Source organism: Schistocerca nitens, chromosome 7 (genome assembly GCF_023898315.1).
Source record: "Schistocerca nitens isolate TAMUIC-IGC-003100 chromosome 7, iqSchNite1.1, whole genome shotgun sequence".
Classification (NCBI taxonomy): domain Eukaryota; kingdom Metazoa; phylum Arthropoda; class Insecta; order Orthoptera; family Acrididae; genus Schistocerca; species Schistocerca nitens.
In genome coordinates, this window is record NC_064620.1 from 140,393,467 (window position 1) to 140,406,783 (window position 13,317).

At 40.1% G+C, this 13,317-nt stretch overlaps 1 protein-coding gene and 1 non-coding gene across 2 annotated transcripts in view; both read right to left on the minus strand.

The window, feature by feature from the left end:
* Positions 1-1,515: 1,515 nt before the first annotated feature.
* The window catches only part of LOC126195078 (vacuolar protein sorting-associated protein 28 homolog), a 57,770-nt gene continuing 45,968 nt past the window's right edge, over positions 1,516-13,317 (minus strand). The window contains exon 5 of the mRNA XM_049933538.1: positions 1,516-1,961. Coding sequence (XP_049789495.1) covers positions 1,695-1,961 — 267 coding nt within the window. The 3' untranslated portion in view covers positions 1,516-1,694. The remainder of the gene's footprint in view (positions 1,962-13,317) is intronic.
* On the minus strand, positions 9,421-9,493 carry Trnaa-cgc (transfer RNA alanine (anticodon CGC)). The gene has a single exon. It is a non-coding gene; the product is annotated as a tRNA-Ala (tRNA).

Genomic DNA, 13,317 nt, shown 5'->3' on the forward strand with positions numbered 1-13,317 from the left:
CATGGATTGGAAACCTGTTTTGAGTAATCTGAATCCAGCCAATGGGATTGAGCTTCAAGAAGTGTGTTGTTTCACAGGTCAGGCATACATAAATTAGAAACAATGTGGTGATGGCAAACATCATGCCTTCCCCCAAAATTCTTGAACAAAATGCAGTAGAAACAGTAACATGTATGTAGTGTTCTTTTATCGGTGGTACGAGTGTGGTTTGCAGAAGGAAAAACACTGCTCAAATAGATGCTGAGAGAAAACTGGCCTGAATCTATGTCAAGAAAAAGGTATCTTATGTCATGTCAATTGGTGCCTTGGTGGTGATCAAAGAAAATTAGCTATTTATGAATATTAAAATTGAAACTCCTTCCTGAGATGCTGCAAATATATATTCAGAACATCATCAAAGTGTTTCCTTTTTAATGTGACTGCAATGTTCAATCCAGTACCAACTGAGAATTCAATCAACATTAGCTATTTACTGCAGACATCATATCTCCTTCCTTCTGGACTGTGTACTGTCATCAATTCAAAATCTCATCCTTCCTTTGTCACTCTGACACTCGGTGATAATGCTGGTGTTGTTAGTAATCATTCAGTCTAACAATGGAATGTCCAGGATTAACACTTTTTACATTATTTAAATCACTCCTCATGTGACAAGCACGGTCAAATTTCATGAACAATACTGTAATCTCTTGACAGGGCCCACAGTTATGAAAGGAGCCCCAACATAATTTTTAAGGGATCTGTAATGCATAAGTATACACCTTTCATTTTTCCTATTCTCAACCTTTTACTGATGACAGACTTTTAAGTAATTCCAAAGCTACAGATCTGAAAGCAGTCTTTAAAATTTTGGGTCTTTCAGTTCCACTGTTGCTCCTAATTTGGCAGCTGGTAAGTCAACACTATGTTTATCACAAAGTTCTTCGCTCATTTTTTTTTTTTTTTTTTTTTTTTTTTTTTTTTGCTTTCATCTGCAATGAATATAATTATGCACAATTCAACTCTTGGTGGTATGAGTGCAGTAATGCCCTCACCAATAAATTAAAAAGTCTGCTTCACTGGGCCTCTAGTCCAGATGTTTGTCTTTTGCAGTCACTTCTACACAGCATAAACAGTAAGTAGAAAGTGGTCCAGGAAATGTAAAGATGTCTGCGCAGTTCTCAGTATGGTGGACAGCTGTCAGGAACATTCAACATAATAATTATTACACTTACTTTTTCTTACCTCAGTTCTCTTTATAGCTTCTTTCTAGTTATTGTTCTGCTTTCAAGTTACTGATACACTCTTTAGTCTACATTCTTATTGTCATCAGCTACTAGTCTGCTGAATGTCCAAAAAATGCACCTCCCCTTTCCTCCCAAAATGATAAAACACAGAATACAATAAAATGTTGAAGGATCAAACAACGGACAAAAATTCCGTCAGAAACAGCTGACACACACACACACACACACACACACACACACACGGCTACTATCTATGACAACTCTGAGTTAGTAGCATGAACCAATGAAATATCAATCTTACATCATTTTATTTAAACTTATTCTCTTATACATTTTACACTCCTTACAAGCACTCACATTATATAGAGACATATTTCTCACAGGAGGCAGTGAAATATATCCGCACCACTTTTATTGTCTTCACACCAATGAAATTCTGCACTCTATGTACAAGTGAATTACAGTCCACTAAGACTGATGCAAAATTCTGTTAAAGGCTGTGTAAGAGGATTCCAAGTCAAACAAAAGTTGCCGCACCTGAGTATCTGTCAGTTCATCCGATGCTTGCATACTAGACAAAGTTGTAAGCCAACTTGCAACTTTTTGTTTGCCCTCAAAATCTGATCCCAAGAGACTTAAGCGATTCATTGTATCCATCAGATCACGGAGGTCTGGATGAAGCTCATCCATGGCCTTTATTTCTAATCTTAGTTTGTCCATGATCGTGATAAAGAGCTGTAAATAAATAAATAAATAAATAAATTTGAATGATGACTGGTTTACTTAATATTTCTGAAGAATTATAATATAATTTACTCAACAATCAACAAGAAAAGCCACTAATATTAACAGAACATTTGTCAAATGAGAACTGCAACATTAGGAAATTAATACAAGTGTGCTGCAGTAAAGTGTCTCAGATCGCTAAAACAGTCCATATTAAGTATTTTTGCAAAGAGTTGCCAGACAAATATGTAAGCAAAATTACTTTTGTGTAACTGATAAAATTATGCTAAGCTTAAAGTTGCTTATTGTGTCACGAATTCCTAGGGCAACTGTCCTACCGAGGGGTGGATGTGATAGCAAGCAACAAGTCATAGATCATTTTATCATAAAGTGCAAGAACAAAATGAAATAATATGGCCACTACTGGCTGTTTTGCATCTGAAGGCAGAGGTACTCTGATAAACTAAAGATGAATTAAAATAATATGGTACTAGAATCTGGGGAGGAATACGAACAATTAGATGAGTCAAGAACCACTTAATATACAGTGAAATACTGAGTGAAAAGTAGGCATTAAAATGTACATGTGCACACCTCTCTCCAAAAAAGAGGAGGAGGAGCAGGAGGAATAAAAAGAAGATAACAGAACTTTGTTGTCCCGGTGCAGTGGCCTGTGACAAGCACAGTGCTGGAAGTCCACTGCCATGTTCCAAATCCTTATCTGCCTATTTATATCTGAGTGCTTCCTATATACAGTGAGTAATTACCCGTAACTCATTCCAATGTAACGAAATAAATTATCAAAATTATTTAACAGAAATGAGCACTGCAGTTCATCTCATGTAACAATCAAATATTCCATCCAGTTTCTTTGAAATTGTCAGTCCAAGTATTCAGCTACTAATTTAACGTTTGATAGGGACAGAAGATATGATCTGTTGATGTAATCATCACTGCAATAAACAAATAATTCATTCTTCATTCAGTATATAAGAACAATTAAAACTAAAATAAAAACTAAAACAAGAAACAAAAAGAGGCAAGTCAGTGAGTGATTCATTCTATTCTTGAAGATTGGATAATTTATTAATGAGTAAACACTACCGAGCTAGGAAATTTTTTGATACATTAAGCCCTAACAAAAACAAATAGTTACAGCTTACTTGGCAGCAAGGCAAGAGAGCAGAATCTTTCACCTGTCCATCTCAACAGACATAATCTTACACTGAAGGACATGCAACATACTGACAAGGATATTCTTAGTCTACTTCTTCATCTGTCCTCCACAAGCTGCATTATTCTGTCTGGCGGTGAGTACTTAATATATCACTGTCACTCCCATCCTTCCCTCTACTGATCATGAATAATGTTGGAGAGTACAACTGTTGATGAGGTGATATTTCACGTCCATTTGAACCTCTGAATTTTGACCTTTGTTATTTTTGTGAGATATTTTTGAGATGTTGCAAAATGTTCGTTGACTCCTCAACAAACATCACTTTCTGAATATTAACAGTAAACCACACTGTGATGCACATTGCCTTTCTTGTAGCATCTGCTACTGGAACTAGATGAGCACCTTTGTGATGCTTTTTTGATTACTAAATGCACTCTTGACGAAACACAATACTACTCTTGTTATCTTCTGCTTCCTCTACCAATCCTATCTGCTAAGGGTCTACATGTGAAGAGCAATATTCAAGTAATGGTTGAATGAAAGTTTTGTAAGCTACCCCCTTTATAGATGGACTACACTTCCAGAAATTTCTTCCAATGAATCTGTCTGGCATCTGCCTTTCCTATGGTTAGTTTTATGTGAAAACTTCATCAAATTACCTTCCATTGAGTAAGTGGAATGCACTCCATGACTGTGATAATGGCTAGTTACTAGCTGAATTCTGGATCTGCTCTAATAAAGCTAGAACGGAAGCAATGAATAATTGCTGCTCTTTACCATTTTGGTTGTTTGATGTGCTCACTCCACCTTAAATGCATTGAGAAAATGATAGGATGGTGACAGTGAAATGGACCCAAAATAAACAGACAATTATAGGAGATAAAAGGCCACATCAAAAGGCTTCATCCTTTCGAATATAAATAAAATCGTATTACATTTGTTTATCCTGCACAGCAATATTGTAAGTATAACAACCGTGTGTTAAGCTCAGAAAAGCTGGTGGTAGAAGGGAGGATCCAGGTAGCTCAGGTAGGGGAGCAGCCATTGAAACCAAGCATGTCATGTTAAGTGCATGCTGTGCCACAGGGTGGTCTATTTTGCTCTTGGCTACAGTTTGGCGATTGCCGTTCACCCTGGTATTTATGTATGTACGACTACCAAGTCATACAAATAAAAAAGGCTGTGCAATGATTGCGGCAGAGCTGGTAAATGACATGGCTGCTTTCACAGGTGGCCCGGACCTGATGGGTGGCGTATCTACAATGACATTATTCCTTGTCCAGTACGCTGATGGTCTCACCAAAGCCTTCACAAACAGGCATTAGCCTCCAGACCTAGTCTGCAAAGCCCTTTCATCACCAAGTACCACCCTGCACTGGAACAACTGAACCACATCCTTTGCCACGGCTTTGATTACCTACCATTAGGACCTAAAATGAGGGACACCCTATCTGAGATCTTTCTCACCTCTCCTAAAGTGATGTTCCACTGTCCACCCAACCTCCACAACACCCTAGTCCATCACTATGCCACTCCCAATCCCAACATGCCACTCCCAATCCCAACACCTTGCAACAAGGATCATATCTCTGTGAAAGACCCACGTGCACGATCTCCCCAGTCCACCCACCCAGCACTTCCTATTTCCAGTCCTGTCAAAGGCTTATCCTACCCCATCAGGAGCAGGGTCACCTGTGAAAGCAGCCATGTCATTTAGTAGTCTGCTGCAATCATTGCACAGCTTTTATATTTGTATGACTACCACCCAGCTGTCCACCAGTATGAATGGCCACTGTCGGACTGTGGCCAAGAGCAAAGTAGACCACCCTGTGGCACAATGTGCAGCTGAACATAACATGCTTGATTTCAATGGCTGCCTTACTACCCAAGCTGTTTGGATCTCCCCTTCCACCACTAGATTTTCTGAACTGCGCAGATGGGAGTTATCCTTACAACATATTCTCTGCTCCCATAATTATCTCAGCCTCAATCTACGATAACATATTGTCCCTACACCCTCCACCAACAGTTTCCACCTCCACTGTCCAATCATCTTCTCATTCTTGTCTCCCACCTTCTTTGTTTACCACCCTCTGCCAATGCACCTGCCCATCTTTTCCTGCTCTTCTCCTTTTTTCCCCATCTCCAAGCCCCACAATCTCTTAAGCTATGCCCGTTGGCATTCTAGTCCCTACACACACTACCAGACAGTGTTCCTCTCCCCCACACCCCCCCTACCCTACCCACCCATACACTAATATCCATTTTCCCTTAGTGTGCCCCCTCCAGATTGGTGCTTGCATCTCATGTGATACTTGCATTCCGGCCAGAGATGCTGCAGTTGGCAGTCATGAGTGCATGAGGTGTGCTTCTTTGTGTGTATAAATGGTACATGTTTCTCTCTTACTGATGATGGCTGTGGCCGAAAGCTTTATGTAAGTGTCTTTTACTTGTGCCTGTCTGCAACTTAATGTGTCTTGAACTTTATGATAAGTAGCACTCTATATTTTCCTACATTGCTGAATTTCCTACCTGAGGTTTCCTCTTTTTGATTTTGTCGAACTTCTTTTCTTCCATCCTATAACCCTGAGATGTTTTCTCTACTTTCCTGAGTTTATTCAACACCTTCCAAATTGCATCTACTTCTGAGCCACACTGTATCAGAAATCATCCACACACAATACAGGTTTCTGGACTGCGCAGTTTGTTAATGCAACATCTGATGTCCCGGATTCTTTCCTCCAATAGTTATAACTATATTTATCCCTATTTACCACATTTCATCTCTCATCCTGACGTGCATTAGCATTTTACTTTCCTCACCTGTCCATGCCACATGAACTTGTGACCCACTGTCTACCTCATCCCCCCTCCCCCCCTTCATTCCCTATCACACACACACACACACACACACACACACACACACACACCATACCTCATTTGATCCTTTTCTCCCACATTGCTGTACATTCTTAATGTATATTTGAGTATTTTTATATGATTTCACCCAGTTTCATGCATTTGTAGATTTTTTATGTATCTGTGCATATTTTTGGATGTGTATTCATGTGTTTTTTTTTACACATCTTTTCTCTTATCCACGTTTTCTCACAACCGTCAACACCTATTTTGGCCATTTTCAATTCATTCCTGTTACCTTTGCACCACTGCTGCCACAATGGACTCCAATTACATCTTTCTGTATCAGCTCAGAAAAGTATCCCTTTCCCTAGCTAAAACCCAGACTTTTCGCAAATTCTGCATAAACCATGGAATACCGCGAATGACCGAACCCTCCTTTCCCAATGGCCTTCACCTTTTCAGATTCCGCCAGTCCATGGCCCTCGTGAACGTGGTGCTACAAAAACGCATTTCCATTGCACAGGCATATCAGAACCACCTCTGCTCCTTCTGCAAGATACTATTACTGTGCAATCCCTGCTATCTCTGAAATTGAATCCCTTGCTTTCAAGCACCTGGAGGAGCATTCCAGACACCACCTTCATAAGTTATCCAACATGCTGACATCCTACTGCCGTCTTGGGGCACCACTAGCCAACCCGTACCCTACCCACAGTGTTCCTCCTTGACAACCCGTCACAGCACCTAAACCCTGTCTAGCCAACCTTTTCAACTTGCCGCATCCCCCGAAACTCCCTACCAACAATCCACCAAATCCAGAGCCGAAACATTACCATAACACTGTTAAAATTTTCACCAAAACTCTGACCTCCACAGTAGTTTCAGTCATATACAAAGGCTTTACCTTTAGCCCTATTCCCAACTTCAACCGTACTGGACTTGTCAAAGACCCACTCTCCTTCTCTCGCTAACTGCAAAGGAAGCACTTCTTTGCCGCCAGTCCCTCCAACCAAAACCAATCTAATTCCAACAATGCACCCTGCCTCTCCCAGTTCATACCACCATCCAACTGTGATCCCTCACTGCCACTTAACCACCCACTAATCGCCTTCCAGTTATTCCTTACCTCCAACTTAGCCTCACCATCCTTCCCCAGGTCCTTCCTCAAAACACCAACCTTTCAGAAGAAGAATGAATAGCCATACACAACATTAAAACGAATCATGACCTAATCATCCTCCCTGCAGACAAAGGTTCCATCATTGTTGTTATGAATTGCAGTGACTACCTGGCAGAAAGTCTCCGTCAATTATCTGATACCTCCAGCTATAAAATCCACCAGAATAATCCCATACCACAAGTCCATCACAAGCTCGTATACCTGCTTAAAGCCTTAGACCCTTCCAGAACCTCTCCCCTGAATCCATTTTGTCTCCTCACCCCCATGACACCCCCCAGACCCACCTTCTACCTGCTTCCCAAACTCCACAAACCCAACAATAATGGACGCCCCATTGCAGCTGGTTATTGTGCCCCCAATGAAAGAATTTTGGCCCTCACTGACCAACACCTCCAACTAATTGTCCATAATCTAGACTCCCATGTCAAAGATACCAACAAATTCCTTCACTGATTCTCCATCATCCCCACCCCTTTAATCTCCTGGATCGCTACTCATCACTGTTGATGCTACCTACCTATACACCAACATCCCTCATGCCCATGGTCCTACCGCTATTGAACACTACCTGTCCCAACGTTCTTCGCACTCCAGACCCACTCCATCATTCCTCATACATATTACTAACTTTATCCTGACCAACAACTACTTGTTCTTCCAAGAAAGGCATACAAACAAATCTGCAGCACTCCTCTTATGCCAACCTGTCTATGAGCCACCCAGAGGAGACCTTACTAGGCTCCCAAAATGCCAAACACCTAGTCTGGTTCAGGTTCACTGATGACATCTTCACGATCTGGACTCATTGCCAAGACACCATATCTTCATTCATTCACAACCTCAGCACCTTCTCTCCCATCCACTTCACCCAGTCCTCTGTAAACCGGTGTGTCACCTTCCTATATGTTGACCTCTACTTCTCTGATAGTTCCATCCACACCTCTGTCGACATTAAACCCACCAACAGTACCTGCATTTTGACTGCCGTCATCCCTTCTATGCCACAAAATCCCTCTCTTACAGCATGGCCACCCGGGGATGGCATATCTGCAGTTACAAGAACTCCCTTGTCCAGAATGCTGAGGGTCTCACCAAGGCATTCACGGACAGGCACTATCCCCCAGACCTAGTCTGCAAACAGATCTCCCATGCCATTTCCCCTCACACCCCAAATCCTCTCACCATACCCAAGAATCAGCTACAAAGGAGTACCCCTTTCATCACCCAATACTACACGCTGGAGCAGTATAACCACATCCTTCATCAGGGCTTTGATTGTCAATCATCATGCCTTGAAATGAGGGACATAATACCCACGATCCTTCCCATCCCTCTTAAAGTGGTGTTCCAATGCCCACCCAACCTCTGCATCATCCTAGTCCATCCCTATGCCACTCCCAACCCCAGGCATTTGCCACAAGGATCACATATCTGTGCAAGACCCAGGGGCACGACCTGCCCAATCCACCAACCCAGAATTTCCTATTCCAGTCCTGTCACAGGTTTATGCCACCCTAATTCGGAGTAGGTATTAAAGTCCATGGAGAAGAAATAAAAACATTGAGGTTCGCCAATGACATTGTAATTCTGTCAGAGACAGCAAAGGACTTGGAAGACCAGTTGAACGGAATGGACAGTGTCTTGAAAGGAGGATATAAGATGAACATCAACAAAAGCAAAATGAGGATCATGGAATGTAGTCGAATTAAGTCGGGTGATGCTGAGGGAATTAGATTAGGAAATGAGACACTTAAAGTAGTAAAGGAGTTTTGCTATTTGGGGAGCAAAATAACTGATGATGGTCGAAGTAGAGAGGATATAAAATGTAAACTGGCAATGGCAAGGAAAGCATTTCTGAAGAAGAGAAATTTGTTAACATCGAGTATTGATATAAGTGTCAGGAAGTTGTTTCTGAAAGTATTTGTATGGAGTGTAGCCATGTATGGAAGTGAAACATGGACGATAAATAGTTTGGACAAGAAGAGAATAGAAGCTTTTGAAATGTGGTGCTATAGAATAATGCTGAAGATTAGATGGGTAGATCACATAACTAATGAGGAGGTATTGGTGGTGGTGGTGGTGGTGGTGGTTAGTGTTTAACGTCCCGTCAACAACGAGGTCATTAGAGACGGAGCGCAAGCTCGGATTATGGAAGGAGTGGGAAGGAAATCGGCCGTGCCCTTTCAAAGGAACCATCCCGGCATTTGCCTGAAACGATTTAGGGAAATCACGGAAAACCTAAATCAGGATGGCCGGAGACGGGATTGAACCGTCGTCCTCCCGAATGCGAGTCCAGTGTGCTAACCACTGCGCCACCTCGCCCGGTGAGGAGGTATTGAATAGAATTGGGGAGAAGAGGAGTTTGTGGCTCAACTTGACTAGAAGAAGGGACCGGTTGGTAGGACATGTTCTGGGGCATCAAGGGATCACAAATTTAGCATTGGAGGGCAGCGTGGAGGGTAAAAATCGTAGAGGGAGACCAAGAGATGAGTACACTAAGCAGATTCAAAAGGATGTAGGTTGCAGTAAGTACTGGGAGATGAAGAAGCTTGCACAGGATAGAGTAGCATGGAGAGCTGCATCAAACCAGTCTCAGGACTGAAGACAACAACAACAACAACAACAGACCACTAAAGATGAACTTTTTAAGTTAGAAAATTATAGTTTATTGCAGAAGAGTTCACAAGAGAGGTGGTGTGCAATTTATGCTGGCAAATTAATCAATTGCTCAATTGGTAAACATAGATCTAGATTATATGTGCGAAGAAATTAATTTTGAAGCTACTGGTATAGTTATTAGAGGTATGAAGCTAATTAGCAGTATGAAGGTAATAGCAGTTATCACTGTACAGGTCTCCCAATGGCATTATTAACGCTTTCTTAGAGAAACTGGATGTCCTCCTTGGTGGACTCACTGACAACAGATTCACAAACTATGATATCATAATAATACATGGGGATCTTAATTTTGATTTTGACATGTTAACTGTTAAGCATAGTGTTAGTGATTTGAAAAACCTATTGTGACAGTTCAACCTACAGTACGTTAATTATAAACCTGCTTGGGAACTAGCATGCTTAAAAAAATGCATTTGTTATTTTAAATGTGCCCAAGTTCAATGTGATGTAACAATGTTTTCCTTTACTGACCACAAATGTGTCCCCAAATATTCTAATAGTATCAACTCAGTCAACCTTAGTGGTGCCTTGGATAAATCAAAAACAGTGATCACTACGCCAATAAGCAATGAAAAAAAATCAATAATTTCAGGAAATACCTTTAAGATAGGGATTGCTTTTGCCAGAGAAATATTGGCAATCATTGTCTATCAAATAAAGAGACAGATAAGATAATTTTTGAATTTTTTAAACTCACTTCTGCAAATATTTCATTATAGTGTTCCCATTAGAAGATGTAAGTAACCGACAAGAGGTTATAAAAAGCATACGTTGAAAAAGAAAAATTCTTGGTACACTAAAACCCTGTCTAATATGAAATACCACGTATTGATGCTGTTAAACATATAGAATACTAAGTCTAAAAATGCAAAATCCTTGTATGTAAGAGGGAGAAGCGATTATAAAAAAGCAGTCACCGAAGCAAAAAGGTCACAAAATGCATTGAGAGTTCTAACAATAAATGCAGAACTGCTTGGAATCTCCTAAACAGTGTTGCCAAAGAATCACATAAGGTCAAAATCAGTATCTCATAACAAGAGTTTAATGATTATTTTATCTGTGGAGGAAGGAAGCAATAGCATCAGTAAATTTGATACAAGTCCATTAGAACTACCAGAAAAAAATTATTATAGACAACCCTACAATAATAGTCTCACTTTCTTTGAGGTTACACCTACTATTGAATTAAAAATAGTAAAGAACTTCAAGTCATCAGATAGCATTGTTATTTATGACATTCTTGCAAATAGCTGAAGAAAGTAATTGATTTTATTGTTCATCCATTGACTAAAAGCATAAAATAAATGTATATCAAAGAGATGCTTTCGAGGAGCTTAAATTATCTAGGGTGGTTCCTGTGTATAAAAAGGGTGGCAAAGATAACCCTGCTAGTTTCAGACCAGTATCACTAGTTCCAGTACTGGTCAAAATAATAGAATACTTCATTTACCTTCAACTGTCCACCTATTTTGAAAAACTTGGAATATTCAATGCAGCACAATATGGATTTAGAAAAAAATCAACAACTGAGGCACTAGATTCTGTAACGAAATACGTTCTTAAAGTGTTTGAGGAGAAAGTCTCTGCTCAGTCCACATTCTATGGCCTGAGCTGAGTAAAGCATTCAACCGTGCAGGACACGACATGTTTCTACAGAATCTCCATTTCTATGTCATCAGGGATAACGGCCTAAAACTTAACGTTTTGCCTCCAAAACTGTAGGCAAGTTGTGTGTAATGGGACAGAAAAGCGTGCCGAGAAACAAACTAAGGTGGGAATTCCGTAGGGATCTGTACTGGATCAATTTTTGTTTTTGGTCATAATCAATGACCTGTCCAAAGCTCCAATAAGGTTCTATTTTCAGATGACACTACCTTCCTAAATTATAACAATGATTCGAATAAGCTAAACAATTCTGTTGACAATACACTTGCCTAAGAATCATATTGGTTTGGGTCAAATGGGTTTCTCCTGAATGAGAACAAAACACAAAAAAATATGGTATTTGGTCTAAAGGACAAAAGCCCTTTTAATGATCCCAGTCATATAAAGTTCTTGGGGGTATACTTAGATGACAAATTGTCCTCAGAGCAACACAGAAAATACATTAGTGTTAAATTGCCTAGAGAAATTTACTTATTAAGCTGCCTTATGAAATGTGTACCAGCAGCCTACGTTAAAACATTTTATTTTGCATTTTTCAAAAGTATTATGTCATACGGAATTATCCTCTGGGAAACTTTAGGCATGTTCAAAACATATTACTTTTGCAGAAGAAAGCAATCAGGGTCATTACATAATATCAACATAAAGCACATTGTAAGCCCTTGTTATCTGAAATGATAATTAAATTGACACCCAAGCTGCAAACAGGCGCTGATATATATCATTAGGGAGATGTAGAAAATGTGTGCCCCCAACCGGGACTCGAACTTGGGATCTCCTGCTTACATGGCAGACGCTCTATCCATCTGAGCCATCGAGGGCATAGATAGTAGTGCGCCTGCAGGGACTTATCCCTTGCACACTCCCTGTGAGACCCACATTCCCAACATGTCCACACCACTACATTCGTAGTGCGCCTAATCGATGTTTGCCCATCACACTCATTACTCGTGGCAGATTAATCTACTAAGTCCCGTACGAGTTCCGGTCGGGACACGCATTTTCTACATATCCCCAATGTTGTATATCAATGCCTGTTTGCAGCTAGGGTGTCGATTTAACTATCACTTCATTCTAGAGGCTGCACGGTCATCAATGGTATCTGTTCTTTCGGGAACAGATACTACCTTCATATATACCTTGTTATCTGCATGTAAAATAATAAGTGTTATAAATCTGTATATATACCACACGTTAATCTGTAAAAAAAAAAAAAAAAAAAAAAAAAAAAAGAATCTGCATGAAGTACAATGTAGAAACAATATTTGTGGTCACAACACAAGAACAAATAATTCTGTACATATGTCATACCCAAAACTATCAAGGACAATCAATAGCTATGAGCTAGTGGGCCATAAACTATTTAATAACATTCCGCAGATGGTACAAGACTTTCCATGGCGTGCATTTAGGAAAACATTAAATAAATGTCCTGCTGCCAACTTCTTTTGACTGTGACATAGAATTGTAAGCTAACAACTGACAAACTGTACTGTTCTGTTTATTAATTTAATGTTTAAGATGTATAAAAAAAATTGTCTAAGCTGTAATGGCCTAATGACAGTGACATTATCTTATCTTACACAGCATGAAGCAATAAAATGGTTAATTCTTCTAGGTACATATACTCTTGGAACTTTTAACGATACAAGAAACCATTACAACATAATAGGCCACGCAAATAAATCTTCGACATAACTATTTATAACTAGTGTTCGCCAAGCATCAGAGGATGCTCAAATACAGCAGGCAGCAAGGCAAAAGTGTGCGCCTAGTGTAGTCATCTGACACACAGCGGATGA